This window comes from Neophocaena asiaeorientalis, unplaced genomic scaffold (assembly GCF_003031525.2).
Source record: "Neophocaena asiaeorientalis asiaeorientalis breed wild unplaced genomic scaffold, Neophocaena_asiaeorientalis_V1.1 scaffold204, whole genome shotgun sequence".
Classification (NCBI taxonomy): Eukaryota; Metazoa; Chordata; class Mammalia; order Artiodactyla; family Phocoenidae; genus Neophocaena; species Neophocaena asiaeorientalis.
The window spans coordinates 1,514,156-1,530,705 of NW_020173922.1; the positions used below are offsets into that span (position 1 = coordinate 1,514,156).

Here is a 16,550-nt window from a genome sequence, read left to right on the forward strand (position 1 = left end):
ATATATATATATATATATATATATGTATATATATATATAGTCTTCTGTCAATCAAAAAATTTACTCCCTATCCATCTTAAAGTTAGCAAGCTGGGGGAGGAGAGGGGTGCGTGTGGAACGCAGAGGCAAGTGTGATGGGTAGAATATTGTGGGAATCAGCATGGCCTGAGACCGCTGAGGCATGTTCGGGCTCAGGACCCTGCAGACCTCGAGGAGGGAGTGAAGGAGTGAGGCCCCGTAGTCCCGTTGGTGGACGCTGGGGAGCACGGGAGAGAGGGGCTAGTTGTGAACGACCTTGGGCCGCGGAGGGGGAGTGGGCGGGGCGTCCGCAGCCCGCCCTCCGCCCGCTCCCCGCCCCTCGGGCGGCTCCCTGCGCTCAGCTTACTTAACCTGCCGGCGGCTACGGCGCTCGCACTCCCGCGCCGCTCGACCGCCCTCTCCGCGACGCCTCTCGCTCCATGGCGCTCCTCGGGCAGCTACTGCCCCTCGCCCTGGCACTGGCCCTAGGCCCCGCCGCCACGACAGCGAGCCCCGCCAAATCTCCCTACCAGCTGGTGCTGCAACACAGCCGCCTCCGGGGTCGGCAGCACGGGTAAGAGGGCGCCCCCATGGGGGGCGGAGGGACTGGGCGTCGGGGCCGTCGGAGCGGGCTGGGGGCGCCCGAGACAAAGCCCGAGCCTAAAGCAGGCTGTGTGGGACGCTCGGAGGGACCAGCCCTGCAGGAGGTGGAGGGAGGGAGGCGGGGACGATGGACGAAAGTCAGCAGAAGGCACTGTGTAGAGGAAGCGGATGGGAGAGCTGACCCGTCACCCCAACTCAGGCCAAGAGCCTGAGAGGGATCCCGGGCTTTGAGCTTCTCCCAGCGGAGAGCGCTTGGCAGCTCTCTGCCCCAAATCACCGTGGGAAGGTGGCCAGGGCAGAGAGGGAGCCCACCCAGCAGGGCACAGGTTCCAGTCCAGCACCTTCAGATGTGTCGCTGGGGCCACACAAGCTGGCAGCAACCAAGGCCCCCAGGCTCCTGTTCACCTGTCCAGGCCTATACCCGCGACCTGGCCCCAGACACTGCTCTCCAGGCGCAGCAAGGGCAGTGCGGCATCTGCCCCCTGGGTAGATGAAAAGCAGGAGAGTGTGCTGAGCCTCGCACACATTGTACAGATGGGGAAACAGTCTGGAGGGGACACACCACTTCCCCACGGACCTTCAGTATGTACTGGAGCTGGGATTGGAATCGGTCTTAAAACACTGGCTGGGTTTGTAAATTTGGGACATCATCATTGCAGATATTCCTTTGAGACACTGAAGATGTGTTGGTTTTAGGGGGCCAACCCAGGCAAAAGGTCTGACCTGGTAAAGACCCTGGCCCAGACGCAGGCAGGGGTGGGCAGTGTTTCTACGTCCCAAACTAGGCCCTTCCGCTTCACACATAGCCAGGCTTTGCTGCAGCTTCCAGCCTACCTGGGTGCACCGCCTCCCTTTTTCACAACTAGGTAGAACTGTATGTGGATAGTCGTGTCACAGCCCAAATGCCATTGGGTCTGACATTTGCTCCCAGGTGGTTCCCAGACCACCATGTGACTGGGCAGATCTGTACTCAGATCAAAACTCACAGTTGGAAGTGATCAGAGTTGTCTCCATAGGGCTTTACAAAGCCTTGGCTCCCCGCCCTTCAAAGCGCCCCCTCCTTGGGAGCAGTCATCCTTGTACCCTCTGCCTGTGTGTGGCCTTGTGGCCCTACTTGGCCTTTCAGGTGCCCAGGGCTGTGGGGAGGGGACTGATGGGAGTGAGTCTGACCCCTCTGCAGAGTGAAAGCCATCCAGGCTATGCTGCAGCCTCAGCGCCCTGAAAGAGAGAGGAGAGCACAGGGGATGTCCCGGGGTCTTTCAGGAAGTGAAAGATGCCCCTTTGACTTAGGCCGGGTACAGAAGGGTGAGGGGACAGGGCAGAAAGACGAGGGGCAGACGAGGCATAAAGTCAAAATGTGAGCACCTGGCATTGTCATTGTCTCTGCCCAGCTCACCATTGTCCCTCTGCCTTTCTTACCAATGGAGCATGTCCTGTTTGGGTGCTGCAATCCTCCTGGGAGGTTTCTGTTCCTGCTGTATCTTCTTAGGCACTAAGGCAAGAGAAAGCCCCAATAGCATGCCCTGCAGCACTGTTACCTGGAATGGTGGCTCTGTGCGCTCCGCAGTGAAGCTTCCCCAATGGTGTTGACAGGGTTCCTGCAGGAGCCACCTCTGCAGCAGGCCTCCTTCCTGTCAAAGCCCAGGAAAGCCACAGACCAGCTGGAAAATAGGTTTTCTTTTTCTTTTTTAAATGCAATCGCTCTTTATTATAAAGTTCAGACATTAGATCAGTTTCCTCCCTCCCCGCCCTCCCCCCACCCCTGCAGGCTAATCCTCTTGATTAGCTGCTTGCAGTGCAGTTGGAAAGGCCTATAGTGATCTGTGATGGACAGGATGGTCTAAGCAGTCCCTGGTGTGCACCCTCCCCCAATAAAGTCTGGACACACAGGCAGGTGAACTGTGACAAACAGTTGCAGACACAGTTGCGTTTACTCTGATCTAACTGTCCCTGAAAACCTCACAGGGCTGCCTGACTTTGCCCTTGGGGGTGGCACCCTGTGCAAAATGGATAACCTTGTTCAAACTCCCTCCATCTTTTAAAGTGAAATCTGGTGGGAAGGGAGAGGTAAGCTCTTTTTTAAAGGAAATGTATGTGTGCTTCACAAGACGTGAAGGAAGAAATAATAAGCAGGCCCTGCTCACCCTTTATCACCGTCACCACTTTTGCTTTCATCTTTACCACAACACAGTGAGCTCTGTAGTGTGCGTTCCCATTTTACAGATGGAGAAACTGTGGCTTAGTGAGGTGGAGTGACTTAGTCCAAACACAGAAATATGTTGGGAAACTAGTGACTATGATGTGGTCTCTTGACTCCCGGCTGTTATCTGTGTTGCTATAGGGAAGGAAAAAAACAGTACTGAAAGAGAAGTAAAAATGCAGTCACACTTCCAAATATCAACAACCAAAACTGGACTGAATTTTCTGAAGCAGTTGATTTTCAAATCCAAGTTGAACAGCAGAGCTGTTGTGCTTGAGGTAGAAGGCCCAGAAATGGGGTGCACATTTTGATTAAACTTCAGCATAAATTTCCTGTGTACACAGCCCACCCCTCCCACCCCGATGTGAGAGGGAGTGCGTCACAGAGACCCCCAGCCTCCGCTCCTGTCTCAAAGGGCAGCAGCAGTGGAAACTCACTCCGCAGAGGAATGTTGGAGCCACATCCACAAGAGACACTGAAGATTTTGCCAGACGCCTACGGAAAGTTGCAGGGAATTCATCAACAGTAATTGTTTCCTGCTTGGTCAGACAGAAGAACTTCTGAAACTGTACAGCAATAAACAGCACCTATGGCTGGAGTGTGGCCAGCGGGGACTCTCTCAGGGTTATCTGGGACTGCTGTAACCTATGAATGCCGAGCAGCAAACTGAGAAGCAAGTTGGCTTCTGTAAAAATCCTCTGGAGGCTGTGGGCATTTGGTCAGACCCAGCCAGGAGCAAGGGGATAAGGGCTGTTCTCCCTGCTGGCCTGCGGTTTCCTCTCTAGCCTCAGCTTCTCTCACCCTCAGGTTCTTAACAGTAACTCACTAATATTTACTGGGCTTCCTTGGCCCACTCACCTTTGCCTGCTGAACCATGAACTGGACAAGAGGTGACATCCAGGTGGTAGAAGAGACAGGGCAGAGAGGTAAAGGGTCAGTGTGCCCTCCCACCCAATAACCTGACTCTGAGTATTTGAGAATTGACCAAGTTCCTGTAGCCATGTGACGGGGATGGCAGGTGCTGCCCTCACTGCGGTATCAGTGTCTTCCCGAAAAACACCATGCATCTCAAATGATGACAATTGATTATATTTGTAAGGTATCAGAGGAAATGATATTTAGAACTGATACCTGAGGTTCTCTGGGCATAGAGGTTTTGTGAAAGCCCATCTCTCCGCTTTGCTTTTCTCTGGCTTGTGATTCAGCCAGGTGAACTGCCTGTGTCCGGCTCAGGAAGACTGCCTCCCACTTGTCACCACACAGCCACAGCTGCCTCCTTCCCCAGGGGCTCCCAGTAACTGTCCTGCCACCACATGGCCTGAGCATGGTTTGGGTCAGAACTTGGTACACTGGGTAAAATACGCAAAGACAAAAGCCCACGTCTCTGGGAAAGCAGACTTCTCAGCAGAACCTGGGTGTTTGCACAGGGTTGCTCAGGGTGCTTCTGAGCTGGGTGCTCCTGGGAGCAGGTCATTCCAAGCCCCTCTGCACCTGATCTGGTGCTCAGCCACATCTAGAACATGAAAGAAAGAACAAGGCAGCACACCTGCCCTGAGGGTTCTTTGGAGGGTAATCGAAGAGAAGACATGCACGCCCTGATCAGTTTTGGGTTCTGTTTGGTAGCCAGCGTCAAACAAGGGGTGTATCACCGGTCAGAGGTGGACAGAAGTGTGTCACCTGGGGCACTGGGAGAGGGCTTTCTGCGGGGAGTGGGATGCAAGCCGGGGCCTAAGTAATAAACGACTGAGTTCAGTGAGTGAGCATCTCCTTCCAGGGTCCTGACAGCAGCTGGCCATGCCCCCTAGTTTCCAGGGTGGACGCTTCAGATAGGCCGTGTTTGGGAGCCAGGCAACTGCCTAGGGACGCAGAGGATGTCTGTGTGTGGAGCTGCCTGGGAGGTGCTGGGGCCCGGACCTCATGACCACGGGACCAGCAATGCCCACAGGGAGGCCAGGTTAAAGCCTGTGGATGTTTGGGCTCAGTGTGGAGGAGAGGTACAGAGGAAGGCTGGGGGGCCTCTCTAAGCTGCTGTTCTTAGCAAGCACACCTCTTTTACTTAGCTGATATTCTCCATCTACAACACGGAGTCTAAAATTTTTAAGATGTTTGTAGTTACGCTTACCAAATGTCTGTGTCAAAGAAGAATGCTTAAATGAAATTACATCACTGTATGAGATATACCTTGACAATTTTTAAATCGGTGGTGGGGGGGGATATTTTCAGGGGGATGCTGGAAATCTAGGTCATGAGGGCCAGAATGTAACCCCCAAGCCAGCCCCTGGAACCAAGACCGAAATGACTGTATCTTCTCCAGATCTAGAACATTCTGGTGACCCAGGAGGGCCCACGTGGTGGGAAGGATGTGGAGGTGGGTGGACATGCTGACCATCTTGCTGACACGGCAGCTTCTGTTTTCAGCCCCAACGTGTGCGCTGTGCAGAAGCTCATCGGCACCAACAAGAAGTACTTCACCAACTGCAAGCAGTGGTACCAGAGAAAGATCTGCGGCAAATCCACGTGAGTATCTGGAGCTCCCCGAGACCGCCAGCCGCTGGGGAGGCTGCCCTCGATGTGCACGGGCTGCAGTTGCCGCTGGGCAGGGGCCAGCCTTCTGGAGCCATGAAGATGCGTGTGCAAACATGTCAGGGGACTGTGTGCTTGGGAGTGGTGTTTTTTGTAGGCTGGCCAATTTTGTTTTTCATTTTTAAGGCTCCTGACAATACTTGGATACATTTTTCAGGGCTGACTTGGGATTGCAAGAAACATGAAACATGGTGTGGGTATGTGTGCGTGTGTCTGTGTGTGTGTGTGTGTGTGTGTGTGTGTGTGTGTGCGCTTCCTAATCCTCACTAAGTGATACAAACACAAATATTCAGTGGAGAAGCCATCAGCCTCTGACTCTGGGAAAGAAAGCCCACTGGTGAACTTATACCCAGTTCCTGCTCTGCAATCCAAAAGACTTAGAGCGCCTAGAAATATGCACATAATAAGACAGCATAGCATATTAAGAACACAGGCTCAGACTCCCTGACTCAAGGGCTGGCTCTGCCACTTACCTGGGCAGGTGGCTTCACCTTTGGAATCCTCAATTGCCTCATCTGTAAAGTGGGAATAACAGTAGGACTACCTTATGTGATTGTTATGAGGATTGAATGAAATCATGCACAGAAGAGGCTAAATTAGGTACCTGGCGCATAGTAAGTGCTCAGTAAATGCGATCTGCTGTTATTTGCAAATCTCAACCCCTCAAACGGAAGTGAGACACGGGGGGTGTGGACACCTGTGGTTACAGGAGGCCTTGCTGGTGCCTCTGTCAACACAATCAGCACGGAGGGAGACGGCATTCACCCCAACTGCCCTGCTGCGGTCTGCGTGTTCTAACAGAATTCCGGGGAAAGCTAATCTATTTTGGCACCAACAGTCAAAAGATCTCAAAGCTGGCTCTCTCCTACAGACAGGAAGATGTGCCCTGCATAACTCCCTGAGCCACTTGTGAGGAACGGACCTTCTTCTCTTCTGTGTAATGAGAGGATTAAGAGATGCTAAGCCATGATCTTGAAGCCTTCCCCATGTTAGGGATTTTTAAATGTATTGCTTGTGACTTGCTTTTGAACAGATGTCTTCTCTAACTGAAGGAAGGGAAAACGCTCTTTCCTTGAGATGTACCTGGAAATAAATACCCAACTTGTGACCCTGACTGTGTCTTAACACAGTTATCAACTCTAGTATGGATCAGGGAAATTGTAGATCAGGGCAGAGGTAGGGAGAGACCAGTAGCTCCCTGGGAGCCTGTCAAGGGCAGGGCCATGACAATTGGTTCCCCACTTGACCAAGCCCAGCCACAAAGGCAAGAGTTGAGTGAGCTAAGAGGACCCACCTCCCAGGTTTAGGGAGCAAACAAACCCCCAGCTAGAATTCTTGCTGCTGTGGACAAAAAGAGATTATGTAAATAATATACCACATGTCCTTACCTGGAACCCAAGTTAAAAAAAAAAAAAGAATACCTTCAGTACTCTTTGACTTTTCCCATGTGTGTATATTATCTACTAAAATAAGCAATGAATTACTTCATTAAACACAGAGCCAGGCCTCACATAATTGCTTCTTGGAAGATGACCAAAGCCCTGGTATCAAGCATCTCAGAGCCCTGGGTTTCAAGATGCCACCTTTTTGTTCTTTCTGGTTTCCCTAAAAATGGGACCCACTTAGGATGTCAAGCTGGCAACAGGGTGGCATTGGCCATGGTATTTCAGGGTGGCCCGTGTTGAAGCATTTGTCTGACTAGTTAACAGTAGCTTGGGAATATTCCCCAGCAGTTCCCAGGTTGATGCTGTTGTGGGTGATGAGCCGCCTTGACTTATTGGCTCTCGGTACCTGCACCCTTCTCCACTGATGTGCCAGGACGGGTGCAGGTGGCACAGCTGTATGTTGGCCAGATGTTCTTGATAAGGGGTCATTAAGATGTGATGGTGCAGCACCAGTGAGCACAGGGGAGCCCAGGCACTGGGGGAAGGAATAGACAGGTAGGTAGGTGTGAGTGGGGAAATGGAGGTGTAGAGCAGGGCCAAGCAGAGCCCAGGGCCCAGTCCCAGCCATTGAGCTGGTCTTACAGAGCCAGAGGGGGTGGCCTGCACTTACAACTCTGCAATGTTCTGTTGCTTTGGACAGCTTAAAAAAGAGGAAATGGGGGGCTTCCATGGTGGCGCAGTGGTTGAGAGTCCGCCTGCCGATGCAGGGGACACGGGTTCGTGCCCCGGTCCCGGGGGATCCCACATGCCGCGGAGCAGCTGGGCCCGTGAGCCATGGCCACTGAGCCTGCACGTCCGGAGCCTGTGCTCCGCAACGGGAGAGGCCACGGCAGTGAGAGGCCCGCATACCGCAAAAAAAAAAAAATAATAATTTTTAAAAAAAGAGGAAATGGGGACAGAAAATCATGAGTTGATAAAAAAAAAACTTCACGATCCAGGATAAGAAGGCCCCTTCCTGGAACATTGCGTGCAGCGTCAGGAAGGTGAAGCTGACCGGGGAGAAATCCAGAGAACTCAGGGAGGGAAAGGGGAAGTGGTTGGATTCACCTCCACTGTCCCCGAGAGAGCTGAGAAGGAGCAGCCTTGTAGTTTACTCGTGCCCGGGATTAAGACCCATGAAGGGGCTGCCATCTGGGCACCAGGAATTCAGTGCCATAGCTGGTCAGGAGAGGAGAGGGTTGTGCTGGCTGGAGTTGATGTCATCCTGGTGACAGTGGGTCCCTCGGTGCATTTATTTGGGAGATGACCAGACTGGGAAACCGCAAGCATGGTTGTGGTTGGAGCAAAGAGGGCCTTCTCAGCATGGGGTCAGCCTGGGCAGTGGGAATCTTCCTAGCGTGACTCCAGGGAAGAGGCTGGAGCAGAGGTGTGCCCTGGGATGCACGGCAGCAAAGGTCACCAGGGGGCCCAGGACCCACAGGAGAATTTGAACTTGAAAGCAGATAATTGGCACTAAGTACAGGACCAAGGGATGAAGGCTTTGCCGGGTGAGGTCACACAGAGACCCAGGAGCCTGGAGCCAAATGTCTGCTGCAGTGAGGCCCCGACTCCACCTCCACAGAGGGAGGGAGGGGGATGGCCACATTCAGCACTCAGCACTCCCATCAGGCCACTGCATCCATCATCTTTAGACGATAGCTTTTCTGTATTACCGAAAAGAGTCTTGGTGCTGTTTGTCAAGCCTGATGCATGGATTTTATTATAGGAAGTAGTTACCAGTGGGCCCCTATTTAGTGACTTGAGTGAACTCTATTACTTAGAAATTCATTTAACTTCAGATCCTAAAGAGCACCAGTGTGATGATACAACAGCTAATCAAGCAAAGAGGGTCATTTTAGTCCTCAGTTATGATCAGTAACCATAACATTTTTACATACAGCAGCTGAAGCAATGGTGCAGGAAATCGTGCTCAGGAAGCCTGGCTGCCTCTGACAGGCCTTCTTTTAGAAGCCCCGGCAAGAGGGAGGCCCATTTAACAACCAAGTCAGAGCTGACATCATGGGGATGTAATGAATCACAGCAGGAGCTCAGGCATCCTCAGTGTGGCACAGGGAGGGCCAGCGCAGGAGCTAGCAGGTAGGGGTGGCAGCTGCCCATTCCAAAAGGCTTAATGTTGTTTGACAAGCAACGCAATTCACAAGCACAGTAGCCAAGATGAGCTGGCAGGACATTCCCCCTTCTCTAGTAGCAAGCATTGCTTTGCCCAAGGGCTGAAATATTAATACTTCTTCAGCACTGCCTTCAAGTTTAGACATTTCACTTCTACCAAAGCCGGCTGGTGTATGGTCGAGATTTTCCATCATTTGGCAGAGCTGTTACCTGTAGATCTCATTCGGGCAGGGCACCCAGGGACATCTGCAGTGAAGCTGAGGAAGAGCCTTCCTTTCCTCCCTCTCCTGTATCCCACAGCCTCGGTCCCAAGAGGAAAAAGAAGAGGATGGTGAGAAGCCATCTAGGGGTAACAAGCTATCCTCAGACCCACACCAGCACCTCCTTCCCTGTTTCATATTCCCTGTGCAGCCCCCTGGGTCCGCATGGCTAACCTGCTCTGAAATAACTCAGGTTTGACATATGCCAAACACCTCTGTCGTGCAGTGCTTCCTGAAGGTTCTCTCCCATTCTGTAGACTCCTAGGAGTCAGCTTAGCTGACAGGGAATCTTGTTCTGTTGAGTATTTACATGAACCCATGTACCATTTGGGGTAAGACCCTATGGTAGGCAGAATAATGACCCCCTAAAGTTGTCTACATCCTCACCCCGAACCTGTGAATATGTTACCTTACAAAGGAAAAGAGACTTTGCGGATATGGTTAAGTTAAGGATCTTGGAGGGGGTGGGGGGGGGCAGATGATTATCCTGAATTATCTGATGAGTCTAATATAATCATAAGGGTCCTTGTAAGAGGAAAGCAGGAGGGTCAGAGTCAGAGAAGGAGATATGACAATGAAAACTGATGTTGGAGTGATGTGACCACAAGCCAAGAAATGCAGGCAGCCTCTAGAACTGGAGAAGACAAGGAGTAGGTTCTCCCCTAGGACCTCTGGAAGGAATACAGCCTTTGGTTTTAGCCTCGTAAGGCCAAATTCTGACTCTAACATCCAGAATTGTAAGATAAATTTTGTGGTTTTAAGTCACTAAATTTGTGATGATTTGTTCTAACCACAATGGACCCTATCTATTAACTTCCACAGCTGTGTTATGGGGAATTTATTACATGTGATTTGATCAGTGGTCTCCTGCAGGGCACGGCTTTCAATGAAGTTATTAACCTAACTTCAATTTGAAGTTTATACCTGGAATTTTTTAGGAAGAAGCTCCACAACTGAGTGCTTAGTAACTAATATCAAGTAGCTGGTAAGTGCTTTTCATAGGTTAGCTTGTTCAGTTCTCACAATTATCCCTTAAGATCAGTGTGATCGTCAGCCCATTTACAGAGGGGAAGACTGAGAGGCTCAGAAAGCCTTAGCAACCTGCTCAAAGTCATCCGCTGGTAAGTGGGAGAGGTCCAGTTATTCTACATGCTGCCTCCGGGGGAGAAACAAGCCCAGCAGCTAGTTTTGGTGACATGGGGGGAGCCCAAGTGAGCAGCCCTGGAGCGCCTGGGTCAACTGCCCCAGATCTCTCTCTTCAGCCCTAAAACCTGTGACTCTAAGTCCCAGGGAGAAGGCCTCCTCGGGATGAAAAGAGGCCCTTTGGCCCAGAGCCACCAACCTTTTCCTGGTTGCTCACCCGCAGCCTGGTGGTCATTGAGAACCCCTGTTGCAAGGGGGCTCCCTCCCTAGTCAGATGGAGAGCGTGGGAACTGAGGAGACACAGCCAGCATCCAGGAGCCCTCCCCACCCAAATACCCTCACAAACCATGTGCAAACAGACGTCACCAAAAAACGTAAGTGTATTTTCCCAAGGTTCCGTCTCATCACTTGCCAAGCTGGGCCCTGGTGAATGGGATAGTGGTGGAGTCTTTAGTGGTAGACAGGTTAAAACAAGCCCTTTTTTTTAGCAGGGGGCTCAAGATTTTCATTTTCTCCTGGGAGGCTTAAGAGAGCTCAGCTGAGTGTGGAAAATGAACTCATCCAGGCAGGCGCCTGTCTAGACCACGTCAGTCTGTGTTTGTTCAGTGATTCCCTTGGAAATCATGACACGCTGGATGGTTTACCTTCGGTCACAGGAAGCTGGCTCTCAGGCTCCGTTCCTTACCACACTACTTCAGAGTCAGCTTCATCCCTAGGTGTTTACAGCCGTCACAGCGGCCAACATTGTGAAGCATGCTTGGGAGAGAGTGATTGTTTTAACTTATTATATTACCTCCTTGAAAAATTATTTTGGGGAGAGAAAAACCAATGCTTCTCTCTCTATCCAGTCATGAGTAAAACTTTGGAGGGGAATGGAGGAGAGCTTTGAGACTCTATTTCAATTCTGTAGGCCTTGGATTGACACTACCTTTTGCACCCCACCCCTCCCTCTTTCAAACGCCCTTCTAAGTCAGGCACCTTCTCTGACTTTCTTCCTCAAATTGCTCTTCTGACCTGGGAAGTTGGAATAAGAAAATTCATATCTCATTACCCTAGAGGATATACTTTTTCTGAGGTTTCTGCTTATTGGACTGTGTCAGGCCAAGGAGAAGCCAGGAGCCTTTAATCAGAGCAGCTTTTGCTGATAAGATCCGATCCAGAGACCAGCAGATTGGTTCTCTCTGTGCAGGGAAGCCAGGGAACCAGGGAGGCACAGATGGGGGCTCCCTGTGTCCGTCCTTTCCTGCGTTCATCCTGGAGAGATGAACCTCTCCGTCAGAACCACGACTCTGTGATTGCCCCAGGGGCCCGTCTCCCCACAGCATGTGTGTTCTCCCCAGGGCCAGAGCCCAAGGAAGGTGGCACACGGGGCTGAGAAAAGGGCGTGTGAGTCCTGAAGGCTTTGGTCAGGATCACCTCAATGGGCTGTCTTCTTGGTCTGCAATTTACAGCTGCCCTCTGCTTCTCCAGGGCCAGGCAGGCTGCTTCTGAAAAGACCTGGTATTGCTGGGATAGTTGAGCAGGGTAACAGCCAGCTGTGGAAGCGTTTCAACCCATAAGGCTACCAGGCTGAGGGTGAGAGGCGTGGGTCACCCCATGCACCTAGAGAGTGCCGGGAATGCCAGCATATGGGTAGCACAAGGGAAGAGGAGGGACAGGCCAGCAGGGCGAGAGGATTAGGAGAAGCTAACCAGGAAAAAGCCTTTGGCTAGGGGGCTGAGCCCCTGCAGGGGGTGGTGTGTCCCCCCACGTCCAGCCTCTGTGGGACACGGGTACAGAAAGCCCACCTGGAGAGAAGGGGCAGTGAGTGCTGACAAGGGTTAGCTCTGATCACATCGGAGAGACCACCTGCGTCCTTTTGATGTCAGACTTTCCAAATCAGTCCACTTTCCCCCAAACATGTGCACTGTCAAGAGCAACGGAAAAGGGTCTGGACTTGCTGAGATGTGGGGAGAGTCCTAGATCTGCCCCTCCCCAGCTGTGATCCTAAGAAACCCCTTTGCCCCCAGAACCCTTTCAGCTCTGATTCCATTCTGCATTTCCTTCTGCACGCGGAGATGTCCCTGCTTACGTCTGTCCCTGCTCCCCTGCCCGGCAGCCTCCGTTTCTCCTGTCATTCTCCCCATCTCTCCCCACCTCCACACACACGTGGCCACAGGAACCAGTAAGTTCACACTGTGGGGGCTGACTTTCTGTTGTCCTCAGGGAAATCCTGGTGAGGCCTCCTGAGCTATTGAGCTCTCTTGTGGCTTTGTAGGATGGAACTCGGACGCTGACACCCCGGAAGAAGGGTCTTTGGCCAGAAAAGTCTTTGGCTGGGGGCTCCAAGGCATGGAGTGTCAGCACCACATGCATGGGGGCTCCCAGAGATGATGAAGGCTTTGAGGAGAAGATCCCCTTCTCCAACTCCAGGGAAGGTCACCAGGCACTTTTAGAAAGAAGCTAAGCTTTGGGGGGCTTGACCAAATCCCACTTCCTCAACCCCAGCCATAGAGCCCTGGCATTTATCAGAGAAAGCCTGAGATTCCACACATGCGTGTTCCCGGTCCTATGGGCCCAAGGCTTGCGGCTCTCCCTAGGTTTAGCTACGAGAAGCTGGCAGACACTATCCTACTTTGAAAAAGTGCTTCTCTACCCCCTAGAAATAATCCCATTGGCTGGAATTCTGAGTGTGAAATTGGACGTAACCTTAGAGGTCATCTACTTTAACTTCACCTTATTTTAAAAAAGATCAGGAAGCTGAGACCCAGAGAGAGAAATGGACTTTCAAGGCCACCCTGCTAGGTACTGATGGATGACAAGCCCAGTCTCCTGATGCTAATACTTAGTTGCATCCTGTTGCCTTTGAAAGGTTGTGTGTCAGTCAGATCTCACGTTTGCTGCAGGAGATGACTGGTTTTCAAAGAGAAAACCGTGGGTTGGTCAAGATCAGTCCGGAGACCACCAGCCTGTTTAACCCTTTTAAATAGGGCTGAAAGGTTAGAAAGGAAAAGGCTGGGAGGAAGGCTGGGAGAGAAGGGGGAAGAGGAAATCAGGAGGATGGAGAGAGCAGGGCAGGGAAGAATGTGCATGGTGTCACTCCTCAGAAATGTCCTGGGGGCTCATTTCTGGCACAGTGACACCCACAGCTCCCTAGCAGCCTGAGAAGCCTAACGAATCTGTCTCTGAAAGATGAGTTAAAAGCAGATGAAGCGTGGATAACAGATGAGCCAGGCTTCATCTTCACATGACTCACCCGGGCTTCCCTGAGACAACTCCAGTGGAATTAGTAAGAGCAGAATGTCCTGGGCTCACTGAGAGCACCCTCCCCCACTCCAAAGGCCAGACTTCTGTCTGATCTGCCTGCTTCTCTTCTGGTGATGTCATTACACACCCTGTGAGTGGCCGCGGTGAGCGGTTCTGTGGTAAAGCCGCTGCAATTCAAGGCTGAGTTCTCTCCTGTCCTGAAGGGCACATCCATGTGAAAGAAAGGAAGGGGCAGGACAGGGCTGTTGGCTTCTGGTTCCAGGGCTTCCGAGGAGGGGCTGTGCTCACGCCGCTGGTGCAGGGGTGGCATTCGACGGGATAGGGGGTTTGATATGAAGCAAGTCTTTCCTAGAACGCTTCCTTCCTTGTGACGTTCTTGGATATTCTCAGTCTTCTGGGTCTCACCAGGATGTTTTAGCTGAAGCTTTGCGTTTCAGACCTCCAGGAGGTGGTGAGTGTTCCACAGTGGACCAGTCTGAGTTAGAAGAGGAGGCTTTAAGTTTTTCTGCCAAATGACTTCAAAGTTTAAAACCATAAACGGCCAGACTTGTTCATCCAAATACAAAGAATCTCACAAACTGGTAATATCAGTTGCCTCCTGGAAGGACAAGGAGATGGTTGAGGGATGAGGGTGGATGGGGAGCATTTTACTATAGAATCCTTTGTAGATTTTGAAACTATATAATGTTTTCATTGATAAAAACTTTTGTTTTTCATTTAAAGAAACAGAAGAACAAGCGTCTTGATAAAAAAAAGGGCTCTGTTTTTAAAGTGTGATCATGAAGATTGAGAGAAAACTTGATCATTTATACAATACACTACCCTTCTTGGTTAGTACGTCAGAGAACCAGAAGACCATGGGCTGTTTAATCCAATGACCATTGCACAATACATGAGAGGAGACGGGACTGGCTGGCGTGGTCTGGTTTAGTTAGTGGCAGACTCAGAGCCAGAAAGGCCCAGGGCTCCTTCGTCTCCTCCCTGCTGCCTCTCGGGAATGCTGCCCACTGGGTTCCCCATGAATTGTGTTGGAGATACATTTTTGGTGAGGATGTTTTCTAATGCCACCGTGGATATGCTGCCACCATCCTCTGACTATCCCGGTTGCATTGCTGTAGGTGATGGCAACTGCTGGGCACCTTGTACAAAGCTGAAGAGGTGTGACAAGCTACTTGCCAACGAAAAGCACAAAGATGACCGAGCGTGTGGTCTCTTCTGAGAGCAGGCTGTGTGCCCCATCGTGTCCCTTCCCGGAGTGAGGGCTGATGACACGGGAGCGGGAGGGAAGTCCTGCCTAACACATTTGTGTGTCTCGTTACAGAGTCATCAGCTACGAGTGCTGTCCCGGATATGAGAAGGTCCCGGGAGAGAAGGGCTGTCCAGCAGGTGAATAAGCCTTGCCTGTTGGCACGGATGGAAAGGAAGGAGGGAGAGAGGAGCACCCACGTGAAGGGCAGCAGAGTCGGAATGGGGGTCCAAGGGATGGGGCTCCATGACAGGGCCAGAGGATGGAAGCTGGAAACAGCAGGTTTCCTGCGCTGCTCCTTCCTGTACAAGCCGACTGCTTAACACGCTGGGGGAACAGACTCCGATCCTGACCTGCCTGTGCCCTCTGCACCAGGCACAGGCTCCTGGCCTTGCTGTCTCTGGCTGGGAGTGATTCTAAACACATCCAGCATTTCTCATCAGCCCTGCTGGAGAGTGGATGGCATGGGCCTGGTCTCCAGCTGGGCTGGGAACACCAGGCCACCCCACCTCACTCTGCCGGAAGCCGTCCCAGTGGAGCTCGTAGGGTCCCACGATGGCCATGCAGGTCCACAGACAACGTGGTACCTGTGAATTTCCTAGATCCTTTCCTTTAGTCCCACACACCCCTGGGGACTGTACAGAGGAGGATTTTTTTGTTGTTTTAACTTTGAAATCTTCGCTATTTCATTAGTTGAGAATGTGAGACTGAGACTTAAAAGGAAGGGGGTGATTTGGTTGGTGCCGTGGTCACGAAGCGGGTGTGGTCGGCATGGGCTGGAGCCGCGGCCTTCCTGACTTAAGTGGCAGGACAGGTGGGAAACGTGGGATGGGGAAGGAGATGACCTGGAAGGTGGGACCCAGCCTCTGGGCCTTAGTTTCAGGCCCTTTAAAAGGAACACGAAGCTCCCTGTGTGAGGGGAAGGGCCTCCTGAGCTTCTGGCTAGTTTCAGGAAATAACATTTTATTACTTATAAATACCTAAAGTACTTCCAAGATCTGTTCCATTCTGGTGGAGGCCATTAGGGAACCAGTTTCAAAAACAGCTAGATAGATCCGTAAGGCTAGCTTGTAACTGGATATCTGTTTCCGGTGTATGTTCCCACCTGTGTTATCTAAATGTCTATGAACAAAAGCTTTGCTCTGCTTTAGTTAAAAATGATTAAGAATGACCAATCAGTTGAGTTCAAGTAGGGAGGCACTTGGCCTGTGGAGTTGTTCTAAGAAGCACGTGACCAGCCTTTTGGGCTCCCCGACAGCAGGCTCTCTGGCCTTCTCCAGCGGGTGTGCCATCCCATCTCAGACAAGGGTATGGTCTGGTTGGAGGGGCATCCCACAGGCCATTCCCGCTCTGTCCTCTGCCCCTGCAGCCCTGCCGCTCTCCAACTTGTACGAGACCCTCGGAGTCGTTGGTGCTACCACCACTCAGCTGTACACGGACCGCACGGAGAAGCTGAGGCCCGAGATGGAAGGGCCCGGCAGCTTCACCATCTTCGCCCCCAGCAACGAGGCCTGGGCTTCCTTGCCAGCTGTGAGATGACCTCCTTCTGCCCGGGGACCCATACTGGGGACGCTCTTACTGAGACTCCCTAGTGATTTCCCACTGTCTCAGGAAATGTCTTCCTTAAGCCCTCAGATAAAGCCATGGCACTTGAGCTAAAATAAGCCTCCCCAGGTGGCTTCCAATGCCCCACCCAT

The 16,550-nt window shown here is 51.8% G+C and overlaps 1 protein-coding gene across 1 annotated transcript in view; it reads left to right on the top strand.

Annotated features, from left to right (window-relative positions):
* Positions 1 to 392: 392 nt before the first annotated feature.
* Positions 393 to 16,550, top strand: part of TGFBI (transforming growth factor beta induced) — a 32,498-nt gene continuing 16,340 nt past the window's right edge. The window contains exons 1-4 of the mRNA XM_024752206.1: positions 393 to 592; positions 5,240 to 5,338; positions 14,929 to 14,993; positions 16,223 to 16,383. Of these exons, the coding sequence (XP_024607974.1) occupies positions 459 to 592; positions 5,240 to 5,338; positions 14,929 to 14,993; positions 16,223 to 16,383 (459 nt within the window). The 5' untranslated portion in view covers positions 393 to 458. The remainder of the gene's footprint in view (positions 593 to 5,239; positions 5,339 to 14,928; positions 14,994 to 16,222; positions 16,384 to 16,550) is intronic.